Source organism: Saccopteryx leptura, chromosome 3, assembly GCF_036850995.1.
Source record: "Saccopteryx leptura isolate mSacLep1 chromosome 3, mSacLep1_pri_phased_curated, whole genome shotgun sequence".
NCBI lineage: Eukaryota > Metazoa > Chordata > Mammalia > Chiroptera > Emballonuridae > Saccopteryx > Saccopteryx leptura.
The window spans coordinates 247,465,494-247,487,722 of NC_089505.1; the positions used below are offsets into that span (position 1 = coordinate 247,465,494).

The 22,229-nt window shown below is 37.7% G+C and overlaps 1 protein-coding gene across 4 annotated transcripts in view; it reads right to left on the reverse strand.

Annotated features, from left to right (window-relative positions):
• Positions 1–7,880: 7,880 nt before the first annotated feature.
• Positions 7,881–22,229, reverse strand: part of GMCL1 (germ cell-less 1, spermatogenesis associated) — a 47,284-nt gene continuing 32,935 nt past the window's right edge. The window contains exons 11-14 of one of the 4 annotated variants that reach the window (XM_066378079.1): positions 20,258–20,333; positions 16,375–16,520; positions 14,335–14,422; positions 7,884–9,069 (exon numbers count right to left, since the gene is read on the reverse strand). In XM_066378079.1, coding sequence (XP_066234176.1) covers positions 8,941–9,069; positions 14,335–14,422; positions 16,375–16,520; positions 20,258–20,333 — 439 coding nt within the window. In that variant the 3' untranslated portion in view covers positions 7,884–8,940. Of the gene's footprint in view, positions 9,070–14,334; positions 14,440–16,374; positions 16,521–20,257; positions 20,334–22,229 lie in introns of all 4 variants that reach the window. The other 3 variants (XR_010750405.1, XM_066378080.1, XM_066378081.1) reach the window with 3 other exon arrangements.

Below are 22,229 nucleotides of genomic sequence, written 5' to 3' on the forward strand. Positions count from 1 at the left end.
TTTTAAAGGGGAACAAAAGTGATTAATTTTAAATGTTAAAAGAAGTGAAAAAAAGAAACACCCCAATATATGGTGATGGAAAATGACTTGACTTTGAGTGATGGGCACACAACACAATCCATAGTTCAATTGCTGTAGAAATGTTTAATTTTCTAATTAACAAAATGTTTTATTTTATTTTTTTTTATTTTTTTATTTTTTCCATTTTTCTGAAGCTGGAAACGGGGAGAGACAGTCAGACAGACTCCCGCATGCGCCCGACCGGGATCCACCCGGCACGCCCACCAGGGGCCACACTCTGCCCACCAGGGGGCGATGCTCTGCCCATCCTGGGCGTCGCCATATTGCGACCAGAGCCACTCTAGCGCCTGGGGCAGAGGCCACAGAGCCATCCCCAGCGCCCGGGCCATCTTTGCTCCAATGGAGCCTTGGCTGCGGGAGGGGAAGAGAGAGACAGAGAGGAAAGTGCGGCAGAGGGGTGGAGAAGCAAATGGGCGCTTCTCCTGTGTGCCCTGGCCGGGAATCGAACCCGGGTCCTCCGCACGCTAGGCCGACGCTCTACCGCTGAGCCAACCGGCCAGGGCCAACAAAATGTTTTAAAAAATACCCTAGGCCCTGGCTGGTTGGCTCAGTGGCAGAGCGTTGGCCCAGCATGCAGATGTCCTGGGTTCGATTGCTGGTCAGGACACACAGGAGAAGCGCCTGTCTGCTTCCCCACTCCTCCCCCTCTCACTTCTCTCTCTCTTACCCCTCTGCTGCCATCGCTAGATTCAGCGAGTTGGCCCCAGGCGCTGAGGATGGCTCCATGGCCTCCACCTCTGGTACTAAGAAGGGCTTGGTTACTGAGCAATAGAGCAATGATCCAGATGGGCAGAGCATCAACCACTAATGGGCTTGCTAGGTGGATTCCGGGTGCATGCAGGAGTCTGTCTCTGCCTCCCCTCCTCTCACTGAATTAAAAAAAGACAAAAACTAAATCCAAAAACATGGTACCTATAGGATTTAGCAAAAGTCTCAGGAAGTTTTAGTGAAGTTGAGCTGTGAAAGGCTTTTGAAGTGAAAAGTTTGGGGAATCCTTTGGAGTATGGTGATTCAGGGCAAAATATGGTAGTGGGTAGAGGTAAATATGTGACTGATAGTTTTTCAAAGATGGGAGAAACTTAAGTCCACTTAAATATTGGTGTGAATGAGTCAATATAGAGGAAAAAAGTAAAGAAGAGGGAAAAACCAAAGAATTAAGTTCCATAAAGGGACATCCTGAGATTATCCTTTGCCAGGAAAAGAAATGGTGTGTCTCCAAATGGCTCCTTCCCTTTAAGATGTGGGATAGAAATTAGGTTCTGCTAGTGTATCCTTATTTACTGATCAAGTTGCCCTCTCTCGGGATGTATAGTAGATTACACCACACTATATATCTTCAGCATTGTATCTGGAAGAAAACCCTGTTTCCAATACATGGTTTGAAGTTCTTCTTCTAAAGGCCATTTAGATAAAATTTGAGTGAGGAGGGTGGGGTAAGGTCAACACTTGTAATCCATACTTGCTTCTAAGTTTCTACCTCAACCAACCAGTTTTTTTCAATAAAGGCAAACTATTTAAAGTATGTGTGTACTTCATGTAAGAACCAACATTAATCTGTGATTCTCTGTAAATATACCATCTCTAGCCTTTGTTAAATTTTGTCTTACCTTTGCTAGTCCTGTTTCATATAAAATCACCAGTATTTAAAAAAGTATCCTACTTTATCATTATATATGGATGCTTGCTGTTTTGTCAGTAATTTCCCCCCTAATTAGATGTAGTCTGACCACTAGTTAACAGTGATTGATGTCTGAGACTTTGCTTTTATAACCCTGTACCCTTGACCTTGGGAAGAATTTCAGCCTCTGGTTGGGAAGGGAACTGCACTGTGCCTTTTGTTTTTTAAGGCAGTCAAGCAATAAGATGAACAGGGCTTGAAATTATGACTCAACATATCATTTTAGGTGATTAACAAGTTATCATTTGCACCCTGGCTCTATTATCTTTTCTATCCTTTACATGGCTTCATTTTTAAGGAAATAAAACTTTTGATATTGTTGCAATATTGACAGTCCAATATTCTAGATCTAATCTATTTCACAGAGCTTTCAGCAACAATAGAAATATTCTTTATCTGCACTGTTCAAAATGGTAGTCACTAGTTACTTGTGGTTACTAAGCATTTGCAATGTGCCTACTACAACTTAATTTTTTTTTTTTTTTTTACAGAGGCAGAGATAGACAGGGACAGACAGACAGGAATGGAGAGAGATGAGAAGCATCAATCATCAGTTTCTCGTTGCACGTTGCGACTTTTTAGTTGTTCATTGATTGCTTTCTCACATGTGCCTTGACCGCGGGCCTTCAGCAGACCGAGTAACCCCCTGCTGGAGCCAGCGACCTTGGGTCTAAGCTGATGAGCTCTTTGCTCAAGCCAGATGAGCCCGCGCTCAAGCTGGCGACCTCGGGGTCTCGAACCTGGGTCCTTCCGCATCCCAGTCTGACGCTCTATCCACTGCGCCACCACCTGGTCAGGCACAACTTAATTTTAATTAATTTAAATTTACTTCCTCAGACGCATATCTCATGGTAAACCTATTTTTGCATGTGGTTTAAAATTGTTCATTAATGACGGTAATAGTATTCAAAGACTTGAAATTTGGTAAAATGTTGGCTGCTAAACACTTGGTAAAAGAGCTAGTGACTACCACTGTTCACTTAATTTTGGCTTGCTAAAAGACTTAGCAAAGGTTTCAAGGCAAAAGCTTTCATATACAATAGATTATATGCTATGTCAGTTGACACTATATTTTATTGAAAATATTCCTATTGGGCCCTGGCCGGTTGGCTCAGTGGTAGAGTGTCGGCCTGGTGTGCAGGAGTCCCAGGTTTGATTACTGGCCAGGGCACACAGAAGCGCCCATCTGCTTCTCCACCCCTCCCCCTCTCCTTCCTCTTTGTCTCTCTCTTCCACTCCCGCAGCCAAGGCTCCATTGGAGCAAAGTTGGCCCGGGCGCTGAGGATGGCTCTGTGGCCTCTGCCTCAGGCACTAAAATGGCTCTGGTTGCAAGAGAGCGATGCCCCAGATGGGCAGAGCATCGCACCCTGGTAGGCATGCCAGGTGGATCCCAGTCGGGCGCATGAGAGAGTCTGTCTGACTGCCTCCCCGTTTCCAACTTCAGAAAAATACAAAAAAAAAAAAAAAAAAAAGAGAAAGAAAAAATAAAATATTCCTATTGGAAAGAGTAAAAAGTATGCAAACAGTAAAGTATTTGGTAAGAAAACAAAAGCAGATCTTTGCTATCAATGTAAAGTACTAGCTGACAATTACTGATTTTTCAAATGAGAACACAACTTGTGACTAATGAAATAATTATTCTGTTTGTGCATGACACAAGCAGTTTAGTCAGGAAAGAACCAATGGACAAGAATCATATATAATTCCAATTTGGCTAGTTTATATAAGTGAAATAAAATAGTTAATTGTACTTATTAATATACTCAAAACTTTTTTGTTGCATACACAAAAACACTTGTTCTTACCTATTTCAAGTGTGCTGATCTCAAGTGTGACATTAGCTTTTCTCTGTAAGCTACAGTTTTTTTGCAATTCAAGACTTTGTTTTCATCTTATTGTAAAAATTTCAACATTTAGTTTAACATAATGAAGTAGAATGTCCTCTTGGGCATCATCTTTGTGAAAATATAATTTATATAATGCAATAAATACTCTAATACACTAAAAGATATTACATCAGAATTTGTCTACAATTTCAAAATAGAACATATTAAAACACTTATTTTAATCCAAAATTTACACAAAACTTATTTAAATTCTGTTCAGGCAAAAATTTGTGTTTGTGTACTTGTTGAGGACAATCTTGCTTGATGCTTCAGCAGTAGTCTGCCATCACTAACAGCTCCAAGATTTTCGGAAAACTTATTAAGGTGACTGACTGTTCAGGAAGTGAATCTTAACGCTCATGTTACATCCAATGTCGCGAAAAGCCAACAGCATCCTTTGAACCAGAAGTTTATAGTTTTCTGCTTTTTTGTTGCCAAGGAAGTCCTTTGTAACTGCCACAAAAGACTGCCGTGCTGCTTTCTCCTCCTTATTCATCTTCCTGGCAAATTCTTCGTCATGTATGAGGGTTCGAATTTGAGGTCCATTGAATACACCTGCTTTTATCTTCTCAAAAGACAAGGCAGGAAAAGCAGAAATAATATGTTGAAAGAATTCACTTTCTCTATTCAAAGCCTGAACTGCTTCGTTAAGCCAAGTTTGATATATGTAAAGTGGGGGGAAAATGATCCTGTCTCGATTAACTACAGGTTCATTCACAATATTTTGCATCCCTACTTCCCGAGCTTCACGTTTCGGCCACTCCTTCTGTGTCCAATGTTTCTCCCGAGCTTGGCTGAAAGCAAGAAACAAACACAGAAAGCAAGGATACTTCGTGAAACCTCTCTGTTGTCCTACCAGGAAATTTACCTTTTTTTTTTTTTTTTGTATTTTTCTGAAGCTGTAAACGGGGAGAGACAGTCAGACAGACTTCCGCATGTGCCCGACCGGGATCCACCCGGCACACCCACCAGGGGCGATGCTCTGCCCACCAGGGGGCGATGCTCTGCCCCCTCCGGGGCGTCGCTCTGCCGTGACCAGAGCCACTCTAGTGCCTGGGGCAGAGGCCAAGGAGCCATCCCCAGCGCCCAGGCCGTCTTTGCTCCAATGGAGCCTTGGCTGCGGGAGGGGAAGAGAGAGACAGAGAGGAAGGAGGGGGTAGGGTGGAGAAGCAAATGGGTGCTTCTCCTATGTGCCCTGGCCGGGAATTGAACCCGGGTCCCCTGCACGCCAGGCTGACTCTCTACAGCTGAGCCAACCGGCCAGGGCGGAAATTTACCATTTTAAGATCCACACAAATGGCCTGACCAGGCGGTGGCGCATTGAATAGAGCGTTGGACTGGGATGCGGGAGGACCCAGGTTCAAGAACCCGCGGTCACCAGCTTGAGCGCGGGCCCATCTGGTTTGAGCAAAAGCTCACCAGCTTGGACCCAAGGTTACTGGCTCGAGCAAGGGGGTTACTCAGTCTGCTGAAGGCCCACAGTCAAGGCATATATGAGAGAGCAATCAATGAACAACTAAGGTGTCGCAACACGCAACGAAAAACTAATGATGCTTGTCATCTCTCCGTTCCTGTCTGTCCCTGTCTATCCCTCTCTCTGACTCTGTCTCTGTAAAAAAAAAAAAAAAAAAAATCCACACAAATGATCCAGTTCTGCTCCTCATATTCAGAAAGTCAAGGACAATTTTTATGTCATTATGTCATTATAATCTCGCAGATGAGTTGAATAACCAATTGAAACCGCAGCATAAACATTACCGTTGTGTAGAACACATTTCAGACTCCGTTTAGAGCTGTCAAGAAATAGCTGCCATTCTGTTGGACTGTAAGTGGTAACACCTAGCTGGCTAAGAAGACTACTGATATCATGACAGTAAACAAAGTGTTTGTCTTCGGACAAAAAGTCCACAAAAATTTGTTCACACTTCCTGAAATGGGATACTGTAGCTCAGTGGTCCTCAACCCCTGGGCCGCGGACTGGTACTGGTCTGTGGGCCATTTGGTACTGGTCCGCAGAGAAAGAATAAGTAACTTACATTATTACCATTTTATTTATATTTAAGTCTGAACGATGTTTATTTTTAAAAAATGACCAGATTTCCTCTGTTACATCCATCTAAGACTCACTCTTGATGCTTATCTCGTAAGTTCGACAATTATATTTAAAAATACCAGTTTTTACGCCGGTCGCAAAATTTTATTTTGTGCTTTTATCCGTCCCACCCTGAAGGCCAGTCCGTGAAAATATTTTCTGACATTAAACCGGTCCGTGGCCCAAAACAGGTTGGAGACCACTGCTGTAGCTGACTGGTGAAGTACATTCTTTTCTTGAAGCCTAGAGGCGAATAACTCAGCTGCTTTCTTTGACAGGCCCAAATCTCTTACTAAGTCATTCAGTTCAGGTTGGCTAAACTGCTGAGGGGTTAACGACTGCTTGGCATCAGAAGAAGACCCTTCAGATTCTACAACCATTTCCTTTATGCATCTTATCAAAATACACTTGACCACCATGTTCACTTTCTTCATCCTTAGAAGAAATATAACCATTGAAAACTGGAACCGGGAGTGTCTCAGAGTGTGGGATAGCTCATATTGCTGAAGGAATATTAGGATATGTGATCATATGCCGTTTTTTCTTGCAGATGCCCTTTGTATGGATCAGACAGAAGTAACAGTCACTGCTGTGGTCCTTAGGTTCACGCCAAACCATGGGAATACCAAAAGGCATTCCTTTGTGGTTTCCTTTCGCCCAGTCACGAAGCATATCCTCACAATTATGACACACAATATGAAGAGCCCAATTCTTATCTTGATCGCCAAGGGGAACTTGAAAATAGGCAATATATGCACATATCACAAATGATGAAATATTGCGCCTCTGATGAAGTAAGAGCCACATATATAACAGAAGGTGTCAGGACTATACTTACATTTACGCCTACTCGAAGAAGCCATGATTGAATCTTAAAACAAAGTAAGAGGGTGTTTTTATCAGATAATAATTTTTTACATTTAAAAACAACTACAGGCCCTGGCCGGTTGGCTCAGTGGTAGAGCGTCGGCCTGGTGTGCAGGAGTCCCAGGTTCGATTCTCGGCCAGGGCACACAGGAGAGGCGCCCATCTGCTTCTCCACCCCTCCCCCTCTCCTTCCTCTCTGTCTCTCTCTTCCCCTCCTGCAGCCAAGGCTCCATTGGAGCAAAGTTGGCCCCAGCACTGAGGATGGCTCTATGGCTTCTGCCTCAGGTGCTAGAATGGCTCTGGTTGCGACAGAGCATCGCCACCTGGTGGGCATACCGAGTGGATCCCGGTGGGGCTCATGTCCCCCCCCTCTCCCCCCCTCCATTTCCAACTTCAGAAAAATACAAAAAACAAAAACAAAACAAAAAAACAACTAGAATTATGTAAAAGTGATGTTTGTAAAACATTAATTGCCTGTGGTTATGTTCAATCCAAGAGTTGTTGCCATTTAACTCCAATTTAAAAACCAATGATTGCCATTAACTGTAACAAAAAGAAATTAAAATTGCATAAAAACTAGAGCATGCACCAAAAAACGGATTTCAGATTTGGAATCAGTGATGCAGAAATATATAGAAATAGTTCTAAAACCTCATGCAACAGAAAATGAAAAAAAAAAAAATTGTTCCCCAGTGTTACCTTTATTTCCAAGATTTGTAAAAATTCAATTATTTAAATATTTCAAGATCTGTACTTACACTTTTTAATATATAAAGGGTAAGGAAACTGTGATGCTTTAAGATAGAAGAAACCAAAATATCTCATGAGATATAATTATAGCCAAATATAAGAATAAGAAATGTAGCCTCTTGATGCAGCCAAATTATTGTATTAGAAACATTTTAACTGCAGTTCTGCAGGCAGAGGAGTGGGAGGTGTTTAAAAGCTTTCTTTAAATTAACCAAGAGGATGAATTTTGAAAGAACAAAAGCAATATATAAATCTATGGACATATTACTGGGGAAGAAACACTTATGAATAAATTCCAAAAGTGAAATGTAATTGGAAAATATCTAAGTTAAAAGAAAAATATTCTGGTTTCAACTAAGTTTTTTTTTCCCCCTTTGGTTCATTTCATGTAAGAGGTTATTATTCTTTTTCCAAATGGGTATTTATTATTTTAACAGATACATAAAAGTAATTCCCATTTAAAAAAACATACTAAAAATATACAGTAACTACAAAAAGTATTCACTCTGAGAAAGATGATGAGCATGGCTATTTTCAAAATAGCAGTAAACACAAGAGGCTAACATAAAAATCATGACAAGTGTACATCTCACTTTTGACAAAAATAAGTTCTATTTTTACATTAATGGTTTATTACCAGCTTCTATATGACATCCTCCAACGTTATTTACATTTACTGTGAAACTTCTATTAAAATGTGTAACTCAAAGGCACTCAATTCAGAGGTTTTAAAGTCCTGAGCTTAAGTAGGAAATAGGATTCCCGACTAAAATGTGAACATAAATAATTCTAAGGATTAGAGAATATTAAAATATTTAAAGTATAATAGTTGGTACATAAATAATCTTATGACCCAATAATAAAGTTGTACAGAACGTCAAAGAAAAAAACCATATAATGCAAAGGAATATACCCAGAATCACATTGATTTTCTCCCTATTCCAGTTCATTTGAAAGGCTGAAGCTGATTTTTTTGCTGTTAAAATCCTAGGAAAGCTAAATTAAAAGCAAAATAAAATAGTATAAAATGATTAAGTTAAATAAAAACTTTCTTCAGTTTAGTCTCTAAAGCCACAAAAAAGCATTTAATGATTTAAAAACAACTATATATTGGAAGGATATAAGGAAGAACCATAAAGAGCAGTTGATAAAGTTAAAGGACAGCCATAAACGCATCAATTGAAAGAACATTTATAATTGGCCTTCAAGTTATTCCTCTAACATTCTTTTAGACAAATAAAAATAATTTTACAGATGGATAACTGAGGTACATTAACATTAGGTAGGATAAAAGTTTAAGCTAAAAATTAAATCTATATTTGGTTGCAGAGAAATGTGAAATTTATATATAGTGATTTTCTACTGATACTAAATTAAAAGCATGAACCAATATCTTTATAACAGAAATGGATTGACAGATACATTCTTGGCTTTAAAATGTTTTTTTAATGTATGCATAGAAATGTAATAAGGATAAGAGTAGTCTTCTGTATTATCTGTACAGTTCATAAGGCCTTTGTCTCTGTTAGTCACCTTAGATGTGAACATCATAGGGCCATTAAATTAAAGCTGGCTGAAAAAGATCCTCAGTTTTCTGAGCTTTCTGGATGATGATTATTTTCAGTTCTTTTTTCTGGTGATATATACAGGAAATTACAGCAGATATATAAAGGGAAGATCAGAAGCCTGCTGTCCAAGTTCATCACTACTTGTTCCTACAAAACAAATTTGTTGCTTTAATGACAAGTAGATAGTAATATTAAAAAAACAACAACAAACAAACAGAAAACCAAATTGTTGAATTGAATGGACTGAAGGAGATAGTATGGTGATTCAGGGCTTGTAGCTGGAGTCTGAGTTACTGCTCAAACCTCAAAACTCCCCCCCACTAGCTGTGTGACCTGGGGTAAGTCACTGACCTTGTCAACCCGTTTCCTCACTGTAAAATGGGGACAATAAGGATACCCACCTCCTAGGATTACACAAGACAATGCATATAAAAGTCTCAGCAAAGCTAGCCATATATGAAGTACTCAATAATATTATTAAAATTTTTCTATCAAGTACCTACATATTTTATGAATGGATAGAGTCCAGAAATATGTAGACTTCTCATTTGGTTTCATTTTCTGAGGGCCCTTAGGTATAGCAAATAGGATGAAGGTGGAGAGTCATTATTACCAACAATCATGGTTCCCATTCTAAGATTTCCCATTTTCTTTAATGCAGACATCTTATTTGTCTCTTGGAATATAAAGTGCCATGTAAAATCAGTTTCAGGTTCAGTTACTTCAATATACATGAGAATGCCTTAAAATCCCAAAGGAGTTGATTTTACCTGAGAGCCACAAATGTAACCATCACTCATGTTACAGATCTCTGTTTGGAACCATTTATAGAACTTGATAAACAGACTAAATCATAAGGGTAAAAGCAGTAATGAAATGATTTCTACTTCTTTAATACTTGGATACATTCTCTGCAATATGTATTAGTTTCTCCTTATATTATACATTTTGGAGCATATGCTACTAAACACTTTAAATCTAGAGTTTTAAATTTATTTATTTATTTTTTTACTGAGGCAAGTGTTTCTGGTATATATTCCTGGAATAAAGAGGGATTGAAACTGGAACATTTGCATGACTGACATAGGCTCAACTGGACATAGCTTCTCTGTTGGGGAAGCAGCAAGATCAATTTGGATCAAGAAGGCAGGGAATACTAATGTGTCACACATACACACATACATTCTCTATATTCTCCAAAACAGGGAAAGTGATTAAAATGGGTAGGATGATGGGTCAGGTGAGGCAATCACCTGGGCTGATGGGGTTAGTAGGGATAGCAGAGAAGAATGATGTCAAAGCATAGGTGGCCTTTAGATGCTTGAGTCACTGTGGCCTAGACAAAGTTTGTAGCAATAACCTGGGTGAAAGAATATTTACTAAATTGCCTTCCATCCCAGCTCTCTCTCTCTTTTTGACAGAAGACAGAGAGAGGGACAGATTTGGACAGGCAGGCATGAAGGGAGAAAGATGAGAAGCATCAATATTTTGTTGCAGCACCTTCATTGTTCATTGATTGCTATCTCATATGTGCCTTGACTGGGGGCTACAGCTGAGCGAGGGACACCTTGCTCAAGCCAGCGACCTTGGACTCAAGCCAAAGACCTTTGGGCTCAAGCCAGTTAGCCCGTACTCAAGCCAGATGAGCCTGCGCTCAAGCCAGTGACCTTGGGTTTCAAATCTTGTCCTCCATGTCCCAGTCCTACACTCTATCCATGGCGCCACTGCCTGGTCAGGCCCATCCCAGCTCTTGAATATCTCACCAGATTACTCTTTTTGCCCACCCCTTAAATTCCAGTGTTCTCTAGGTTACCACTCTGTCATATTCTCTACACAGATCTTGTAGGTTATCTCATCTAATCATTTCTAGCGCAGGCCTTTGCTTGAAACCTCCAGACTCAATGACCCACCTACCTATCAAATTTTTACCTTAATGCCCTCAAACTAAGTATACTACCTTAAACTGAATTCATCATCTTTTCATCCTTACTTTAAGTCACAATCATCTTCCTGTCTCTAACGCAAATCTCAGGAAAAGCTACTACTATAAATCAAGTTGCCTGAGTCAGAAAACCAGGAATTATACTGTCTTTCTCATCCTCATACATAATTAGGAACCAAATTCTTTCAAATGCACTGCTTTATTTCTAGAACCCATCAACATTTCTTCATCCCCATTGCTGCCCTCCTTAAATTAAGGTTCTCATCATTTCATACCTGGATTATAACAATAGCTTCTAAGTAATTTTCCTGCTTTTATTATGTATTTAATCCAAATCTAGTTAGCATAGTTCTGTAAGATGTATAATTACAAAATGTGCAAAAAATACTAGCTTTCCTATGTGTCACCAGAAACTATTAGGAAAAAAGATTCATTCATATTAGCAAAACTTGACAAAATGATTCTATACCCCATACAGAAGAATCACGAAAAGAGAAAAATGAAGGTAAGTTTGTATTAGTAGGTATTAAAATTAAATTTAAAATTAGTCTAGTTAAAACAATGTATTGTTGTCTCTACAACAAACAAATCAATAAAACATATAGTTTATAAATAAAACCAAGTATATAAATATTTAGTAAATGATAAAAATGGCATTTCAAATGCATTGATACATCTGATACACTTCAGAAATATCATAAAAATACTCAAATGTAAAAATTTATAATAGAAAAGCACAGATGATTAATATAATCCTAATTATTATAAATAAGCATCACACCAAAGGAAGAAATTATTAAATGAATAGATTGATAGATTATTTCATGAAGTTTGAGAGACAAATGACAAAATTAGAAAATTATAGCATATCCCAAATGTTATTCTTTTTTTTTTGTGTGTGTGTGTGTGGCAGAGACAGAGAGAGACAGAGAGAGTCAGAGAGAGGGACAGATAGAGACAAACAGATAGGAAGGGAGAGAGATAAGAAACATCAATTCTTCATTGCGGTTCCTTAGTTGTTCATTGATTGATTTCTCATATGTGCCTTGACTGGGGGGCAACAGCAGACCAAGTGACCCCTTGCTCAAGCCAGCGACCTTAGGCTCAAGCTGGTGAGCCTTGCTCAAACCAGGTGAGCCCAAGCTCAAGCTAGCGACCTCGGGGTCTTGAACCTGGGTCCTCCACATCCCAGTCTGACGCTCTGTCCACTGCGCCACCGCCTGGTCAGGCCCAAATGTTATTACTCTTAACATATAAAATCTATTAAAAATTAATAACAAACACCTTAATAAAGATTTAAACATAAACAATATAAATTGTCAATTTACACAAGATAATATGTCCAATGAGCATACAAAATACCTAACTATATCAGTAACCAAGGAAATGAAAATTAAATATAATTTGTTTCCACTTTTTACACTGGGGAAAGATTAGAAAGAATGATAATATACTAATGCTGGGGTCCTCTCCTGCTGGAGGGACTGTCATTTGGACAGGATTACTGGAGGGCAGTTTGGCTATTAAGAAATGTACACACTATCTGACAAGAATTCTACTTTTGGAATTTATCATTTGAAAAAATCAGAAAAATATACAAAGATGTAAGTACATTTTTTTGTTTATTATATTATTTTTTACTTTTAATTTATTGATTTGAGAGAAAGAGAAACATCCATTTGCTGTTGCATTCATTAGTTGATACTTTTTTAAAAAATTTTTTTATTTATTGGTTTTAGAGAGAAAGACAGGAACATCAACCTGTTCCTCTATGTGCCCTCACCAGGGATCGAACCAGCAACCTCTTAGCTTGGGGACAACACTCCAACCAACGGAGCTATCTGGCCAGTGCTTTTTTATAATAATGGAAAATAAAACCTCAAAAAACCCTAAAAGGAAGAATTACTTAAATTATTATAAATCCAAAATAACAAATATTATGCATAATAAAAATGATGTGTGGATATATAGTTATTAACAAGAAAAGCTATGCATAACAAAGTGGGGGAAAAATCAGGTTACAAATAGTTAACAGTAAGATCTAATTCATAAATCTCCACAGATCTCAGGAAAACGTCCAAACTCCACCCATAGCCCATCATGCCCTGGCTCTAGTCCTACTGAACTCTTCCAAATCTCTTTCAGGTCCTTGAATGACACATGTGCTCCTTTGCCTCCTCATGATTTGAGGCTTGGCTCATGTATCCATTCACTGTCAACTTTTCCAGGAGAGGTTTTTCCTAGGTTGTCTTCCCTTCTCCTACTCCCTCAATAACTACACCAGCCCCCAACCTCATAGTAAGGGTTAGAGACTTCTTTGTCAACACCACATGCTACTCTGAGCTCCTCTCCACTATGCTACTTAAACTAAGCTATATGACACAAACACCTCTTTATTTCCTCCACTCCTAGCATAGAAACTAGCATGCAGTAGGGACACAAGTGTTTGCTGAATCAACAAATCAAAAAACACTTGGAATACAACTATTATCTTGGTTTAGTGCTTTTTAAGTCTCTGGCTGCTCTGAAACATGACCATATTTTTTTGTGAAGTTCCAGGTAGAACAGTCATGTTCCGTGCAGCTCCAGAGGACAGACAGAATGCCAACAGAGGCAGATTTGAACATTCTTTACTATCTGCCACCTGAGAGAGTCCGCTCTGTCACCAGAGTTCCTACAATGTGGGAGAACCCTCTGTAAGAATGCTTTTACAGAGTTTGCGAGGCTAGAACTATCACTTCAGGGTTCCTTATACAAATTCTGATGTTCAATGACAGTCTCTCCAGTTTGAAGAAAATTGCTAATTTCTAGTAATTTATGTGAACTGTAGGCTCTAAAACCTTTAATAAAACAGTATCTCCTTTGGAATGGTGGTTAGTTTTAATAGAAAAAAACTTTGGCAATATTTTAATAGCTTTCATTTTACTTCTTGAAAATGGTTTATTTTCTCATGACATTTTGAAACTTTGACATGCATGTGAAATATAAAGAAACAAATGGCTTTCGAGCATTTGGGGACATTACAAATGTCTGTATTTTAGAAAGCCATTGGGCTAGGATAATGTTCTCTTAATATTCAGGAACTATACAGAGACATACTAGACTGTCTTCAAGGTATGTTATTAACAAATAAATAAATGCACATAGGGACACAATGGATGAAGCAATTAACATTCATAACATTTTGAAAAGGATATTTAGGATAAACAGATATTGCCCCATTAAAACTTTTCCCTGTCCCTCAAAATCAAATTGTGGGGTTTTTTTTTTTGTCTTAGTTGCACTTCTAGTAGAATGGAGTAAATTATGCAGAAGTGAACATGATACTTCCACCTTTACCTTCAAAAAAACTTTCAAGCCAATCTTTAAGTCAACTGCTAATTCTACTTAAGAACCTTACTTCTAATTAAGGAAAGAGGATTCAAAAGACAAATACTACAATGAAACAACAGAAAAGTAATCAAACATACCTGATCCTTTTCAAGTGTAAGTATTTGATAGCCAGTTGTTCTACTACATATTAATTTTCCACTACTATCAAAAGAAGCCAAACGTAATCTAGGATTAAAAAAAAACTACAAATAAAAAATAAATAAACACACAATATTTTAAACCACAGATTAATTTAAATAAGACTTCCATCACTTTAATATTTTTTGTCTTCTATATTGTTTGATAAAAGATTCTAAAGTCTTTTAAAACTATAAACTGATTCTATTTAGATTTATGAGCTTGTGCTGTTACACATATCTGAGATATAAAAATGACTTAAACTATGTACTCTTATTGATAATGTCACCCCTTTAAATGTAATTTTTAAATAAAATAAAAAAACTTAAAAATGCCATTTTTATTGTGTAGTATATACATAAAATTTATCTTTTTAACCATTTTAAAGTGTACAGTTCTTGGCATAAATACATTCACACTGTTCTCCAAACATCACCACCATCCATCTCTCAAATTTTTTAATTTGCCCTATCTGAAACTCTACTCAATAAACATGAATTTCCCAGTTCCCTTCACCTGAGCCCCTCACTACCACTATTCTACTTTCAGTCTCTGAACTTGTTTACTCTAGATACTTTGTGTGAGTGGATAGATAATACAGTACTTGTTCTTTTGTGACTGGCTTACTTCACCTAGCATAATACCCTCAAGGTTCATGTAGGTAAGTCAGGATTTCTTTCCATTTTAAGGCTGAATAATATCCCAATGTATGGATATGCTGCATTTTGTTTATATGTTCATCTGCCATGGACACTGAGTTGCTTCTGCCTTTCGGCTATTATGAAAAACGCTGTTATAAAAATGAGTGTACAAATATCTGTTCAAATCCCTTCTGCTTTCAATTTTTTTTATAAGAACCCAGAAGAAGAATTATTGGATCTTAAGGTTATTACATTTAATTTTTGAGGAAATGCCATATCATTTTCCACAAAAGACGCACCATCTTACATTCCTACCAGCAATGTGCAGGGGTCCAATTTCTCTATATCCTCATCAACACCGTTTTATTTCTGATAATAGCCATCCTACTGGGTGTGAGGTGATATCTAGGTGTGGTTTCAATTTGCATTTCCCTGATGATTATGGTGATGAGAATCTTTTCATGTGCTTATTGGCCATTTGTATGTCTTCTATGGAGAAATGTTAATTTAAGTAAGTCCTTTACCTATTTTTGACTTGCTGCTGCTGTTTTTGCTGTGGAGTTTTAGGAGTTTTCTTTATATTCTGGTTATTAACTCCTTATCAGATATATGGTTAACAAATATTTTCTCTTATTCTGTGTGTTGCCTTTTCACTGTGTTGATAATGCCCTTTGATGCACAATTTTTAATTTTGATCAAGTCTAGTTTTTCTTTTTCTTTTGCTGCCTGTGCTCTGATGTCATATTATAGAAATCACTGCCAAATCCAATGTCAAGAAGCTTTTCCCCAGTATTTTCTTCCAAGAGTTATTTTGTATTTTAGCTCTTATGTTTAGGTCTTTCCTTCATTTTCAGTTAATTTTTGGATATGGTGTAAGGTAAGTATAAATATGTGACTTAGAAAAAATCTGCTCATTAAGCTGTTGTCCAATTTGTCAGCATCCTCTCCAGAAAGTATTACCAGCTCAACTATCAGGCAAATTGGACATATTAAATCTTACAGAAAGTGAAGGAAAATAGCAGACGTGTTTTCATGGAAAAAATACCTTGCTGTATTTCCATGTTGGATCTTTTATTTGCTAGGAAGAGCAGTAAGGAACAGCTTTAGCTTCAAGCTCAGTATCAATCCTTTATCATTTATATTATAGCCTATTCTTTCTCCCTGACATGCTAGATCTAAATCTTATGATCTTGACTTTTAATACACTATAGGAATGGAGCCTTATCATTTCCTTGCATCTTCATATACACTGTATCTTTTCAAAGTTCTACTATTGTTGGTGTAAATTATCAAGGTTTCACTCATTTTTTATACTTCTTCAGGAGTGAGTTGGAACAGGGTGGAGAAATCTCAACCTACCTAAATGCTATGCTCCTTCGAGGTTGTAAACTGACAGATCCACTACATGGCTGATTCAGTGTATTGCGTTTGAAAATGATGTATCGATTGGTATAAGTTACAAGTAGGTCAAAGCCGAAGTTAAAACCTGTCCACCGCCAGCAGTACTAAGAAATACAAAAGAGAAAGATTTACTTCAGTTTATCATGCTAGCAAGTCAAAGTTCAAAATGTGTTTTCTCTAACTCATTCCAAATACTTCTCTCTCATGAGTCCATACATTTTGTCAGTGCCTTTCCCTTAAGACTTTCCACACAGAATATATCTGTGTATAGATAAAGCCTTACCATATAGATACAGTAGACAGACAGCAAAGCCAAAAAAGCAGCCTTTATAATCACTGCTCCTTAAGAGACTTTCCTCATGTCACCTCTTCATGATGTTTCATTATATCTCCATGCTCTATTCTCTAATACGGCTTTTCACTGCAACCCTAAGTAGGTAAAGCTTAGGGAACTAGGAGTCTAGATGCAGGTAGTGATAACCCATTAAAATCTATCTTGCTTTAAAAATACCCTAAAATACCTTAAGTAAGTAACCATACACAACTGAGTAATTTTAAGTACCATCACAAAGTTTACAAGTTTGTTTATTCTATTGTTTAATAATTAGAGACTATTAAGTACGATGGTGAGGTACGGTGAAGTAAAGTTGGGGCTTTAACTGTTTGCTTGACACTCTGAATTATACCACTAATTCAATCCACCAATATTTATTGAGCACATTATTATGTGCCAGGTACTTCTCTATGCATTGAAGAAATAGCAGCAAAGTTTCTGCCCTAGTAGAATGTATATTTTAGTATGTTTATATGTTTGTGTGGAAGGAGATGATGAATAGAATGGAATGGCAGAGAAGGGGACAGAACAAAATGTCAAGAGAGAACAGGGTGAGGGGAGCTTGTAGTTGGGGAGCCTGCTGGTAAGTCTCCCTAAGGAGATGCTAGGTAAGTGGAGTTGTGAGTCAACCAAGTAGGCAAGATAGCTATCTAGGGAAAGAGTGACTTAAAGAGAACAAGTCCAAAGCTCTGGAGGGAAATATACCCTTGGCCTAGCTGAGGAATAGCACGAACAGCTATGTGGCTAGGCTAATAGCTGAGGGGGACAGAAGCTGGAGATGACTTCAGAGAGTCAGTTAGGGGCCAAAAATGTAAGGTCTACTAGTTCACAATAAGGAACCGACTGGATTTCTTCTAAATGTGGTATGAGGCTAATGGGAAGTTTTAGGAAAGGAAGAAACACGACCTAACTTGCACTTTAAAAAGATGACTTTGGCTGTTAAATGGAAAATAGAATATAGAGGAACACAGTAAAAACAGGGAGAGCAGTTATGAGGCTACCACAACAGCCCAGGCAAGCGGTAACAGTGGCTTGGACTTGGGTGGTACTAGTAGACATGTGAAGGATATATTTTGAAGGTAGAACCTGGAGGAATTTCTTATGGATACCAGGTGTGGTGTGAAAGAAGAATTCAAAGTTTGGAGCTTATGCACTATGAATAGAAGAACCAATTATAGGTTGAAGAATATTTGGGGAGGAGAAAATTTGGGGATGAAAATCAAAGAGTTCAGCTTGGGATTCTTGAAATATTTGAGATGCATTTAGGATTCTAGAAAAGATGTCAAGTGAGTAGCTGGACAGCTGAATCAGGAGTTAGAAGTCATCAGTGTAAAGTGAAGGGACAAGGTGAGATCACTTAGGCGTGAGCATAGATAGGAAAAAAGTCAAAGCACTGAGCCTTCAGTCACACCAACATTTGTAAAGAGAGAGAAGGATATAGCAAAGACTCAGAAGGAGCAGCCAAAGCAGTAGGAAGAAAATCAGCAAAGTATGCAGTCCTGGAAGTTCAATGTAGAATATTCCCAAGAAGGAGTGAGTAAACAAATGTGTTACACTGCCAAGAGCTTTCTGAAGACTAAAAACTACTAGTTTTGGTAATGTGGAAATCATTAGTGACAAAGGCACAGCAGCCTCACTGGAGTTTATTGGAGTAAATGAATTGGAGTAGATTCAAGAGAGCATCAAAAAACAGGCAGTTCAGACAACAAACAGTCAACTTTTTTCAGAGGGGTACGGAGAAGTGGAGTGGTAACTAGAGGGGGATGTGGGGTCCAGATATGGTTTACGAAGGGTGGTGCTGCAGCATGTTATATGCTAACTGATAAAGAGTCAGTAGAAGAGAAAAACTGATGACACAGGAGAAGGAGGTGATACCTGTAGGAACAAAGCTTTTGAATAAGAAGGAAGGGATGGAGCCCAGGAGGGGATGGACTACGATAAACGCAGGTGGTTCATCTATTCCAGGGGTCCTCAAACTACGGCCCCCTGAGGCCATTTATCTGGCCCCCGCTGCACTTCTGGAAGGGGCACCTCTTTCATTGGTGGTCAGTGAGAAGAGCATAGTTCCCATTGAAATACTCGTCAGTTTGTTGATTTAAATTTACTTGTTCTTTATTTTAAATATTGTATTTGTTCCTGTTTTGTTTTTTTACTTTAAAATAAGATATGTGCAGTGTGCATAGGGACTTGTTCATAGTTTTTTTTTATAATCCGGCACTCCAACAGTCTGAGGGACAGTGAACTGGCCCCCTGTGTAAAAAGTTTGGGGACCCCTGATCTATTCTAATAGGAGGGAAAGCACGGTTCATATCTACAGATGCAGCTAGAGTGGTAGAATTATTGGTAGGAGGATGTAGAGATTCTCTTCCTCGATTTTATTTTCCAAATGAATAAAGAGGCAAGGCCATTAGTAAGAGTGAGGGTAGTAGCACCACCCTTTTGAGAAGGGATAAGAGGTACTCAAAGAGTTGGAAGATAAATTCACTAGGGAAATTTAGAAGGATCACTATGCAACACTAAAGCCCTGCTTGACATTTACATTTACACCTGCGAGGGTGTGGTGTTTTTCTTTAATCACATTCATCTGTTTGGAAGCCAGCATGGCATCGAGTATATGGAAAGTGGGGATGTAACAAGAATTGGAGTTTAACAAGGTGAATTTGACAGAGGGACATTAAGATTACAAGCCAAGGGTCCAATTTTAAGATGGAACATAAAATGTAAGTCAAGTCAAGAAAGAATTAGGGATGTGGTGAGAGGGTGATGGTAAAAAGGTAAGAACAATACATCCCAGTAGAGATAAAAATAAATTGTTGGGAGTCAGGTACTCAAGGGAGAGTTCCAGAAAGATAATAGGAGGAAATTTAAAAATAGTATGCTTGAAATGGAGATTTTTGAAGGGAGTCAAGTTTTTCAAAATATAGTTCATGGCTCATCGTGGATTGTAAAATCAATTTAATGATTCACAATCAGCTTTAAAAATAATCAAATAGAAAATAGGATCTTTGTATCACCCTGTTAAATTTAATTTTCTAAATAAAATAAAATAAAAAAGAAAATAGGATCTTTGGACACAGCAGCAGTATTGCTCCATAGTACATTTTTTTTCATTTATATACATTTATATTGGGTGGTAATGAAAAATGTAATTCTTGATGTGGGTAGCAATTAAAGGGTTTTGAATGTCTTTAATTTAGGTAATTGTAAAACAGAATCACTTTTAAGACTATGTCACAGGTCTCATATAAATGTTTATTTATCTTAATTTCTGCATTGCAGAGGAATCCTCTTACATCTTTTATCTGGACCCAAAAAGTTCAACACTCCGATGCCAGGCCGAATAATCTTAATCACCACTGAATAACTTCTTGTCCAGATCATGCTACAGAAACTAGATCATAAAAGCTCTTCTGAGGTATGAAAGGTGTCATAATTATAATTGAAAATGTATTTGCACTAATAGCTGAACAGTTTGTATAATTATTAAGAATCACGACCCATACTTACTTCACCATCTTTGGTAAGTTTTCTACCACATCTCATGCTATTTGCTTCTAGTTCTTCTTTATTGATTTCTTGAGGCCTACAAATATACATAAAACAAAATCTCATAGGAAATAGGCAACTGATTGAAAAAAGAATTGTCAGTTAAAAAGAACAGAAAAACTTGCTACTAAATTTAAAAAACAAACACTTTTTGGTGTAGATAAAAATAAGAATGCATTGATTAAATCTAGTCCTCACTTTAGTAGTACTGCAGGAGAAAGCAAGTGTCCAAATCTGTGGACACTACTTATTCTAGCTTAGTCCTTAGGCGAGACTCTATATTGAACTCAGTAAAGATACAGACAAAAAAATATTTTAAAAATGAAAAACTTCCAAGTTTTTCCAACATTTACAAACTAAATATTAAAAAATAGAATGATTTATAAAGTATTTCATTCATTAAAAATGTTTCAAATGGAATTCAATCTGAATTCCATTAAAGAATTAACTTTCGCTTGACCAGGCAGTGGCGCAGTGGATAAAGCGTCGATCTGGGATGCTGAGGACCAAGGTTCAAAATCCCGAGGTTGCTGGCTTGAGCAAGGGGTCATATACTCCTACTGTAGCCCCCCAGTCAAGGTACATATGAGAAAGCAATCAGTGAATGACTAAGGTGCCGCAACTATGAGCTGATGCTTCTCATCTTTTCCTTCCTGTTTGTCCTTGTTTCTCTCTCTCTCTCTCAAAAAAAATTAACTTTCATTTTTAGTTTTTATTATTTGTTTCAACAATCTTATTGTTTGTGCAAGATAAATATGCTGTGAATATGTTTTGGAAAAAGATGGGATATAAATGAAATAAAGTAGAACTAAGAACCCTGGATAATCTCATAACACTGGGGAACAAAATTTTTGTTGCATCCACAAAAACACTTTTCTTGCCTAATTCGAGTGCGCTGATCTCAAATCTGACATTAGTTTTTCTCTGTAAGCTACAGTTTTTTTGCAATTTAAGATTTTATATTTTCATCTTATTGTAAAATTTTCAACATTTAGTTTAGCATAATGAAGTAGAATGTCTTCTTGGGCATCATCTTTGTGAAAATAATAATTTATATAATGCAGTAAATACACTAATATACTAAAAGATATAATTGCATCAGAATTTGTCTACAATTTCAAAATCGAACATATTAAAACACTTATTTTAATCATAAAATTTGCGCAGAACTTATTTAAATTCTATTCAGGCAAAAATTTGCGTTTGTAGCTCTTGCGTTTGTATACTTGTTAAGGACAATCTTGTTTGATGCTCTAGCAGTAGTCTGCTCATAACTAACAGCTCCAAGATTTTCGGGAAACTTATCAAGATGACTGTTCAGGAAGTGAATCTTAACGCTCATGTTACATCCAATGTTGTGGAAAGCCAACAGCGTCCTTTGAACCAGAAGTTTATAGTTTTCTGCTTTTTTGTTGCCAAGGAAGTTCTTTGTAACTGCCACAAAAGACTGCCATGCTGCTTTCTCCTCCTTATTCATCTTCCTGGCAAATTCTTCATCATGTATGAGGGTTCGAATTTGAGGTCCATTGAATACACCTGTTTTTATCTTCTCAAAAGACAAGGCAGGAAAAGCAGAAATAATATAACTATAGGTTCATTCACAATATTTTGCATCCCTACTTCCAGAGCTTCACGTTTCAGCTACTCCTTCTGTGTTCAGTGTTTCTCCCAAGCTCGGCTGTCTCACAAACATATCAATAGAAAGCAAGGATACTTCGTGAAATCTCTCTGTTGTCCTAGCAGGAAATTTACCATTTTAAGATCCACACAAATGATCCAGTTATGCTCCTCATACTTCAGAATGTCGAGGACAATTTTTATGTCATAATCTCACAGATAAGTTGAATAACCAATTGGAACCGCAGCATAAACATTACCGATGTGTAGGAGAACACATTTCAGACTCTGTTTAGAGCTGTCAAGAAATAGCTGC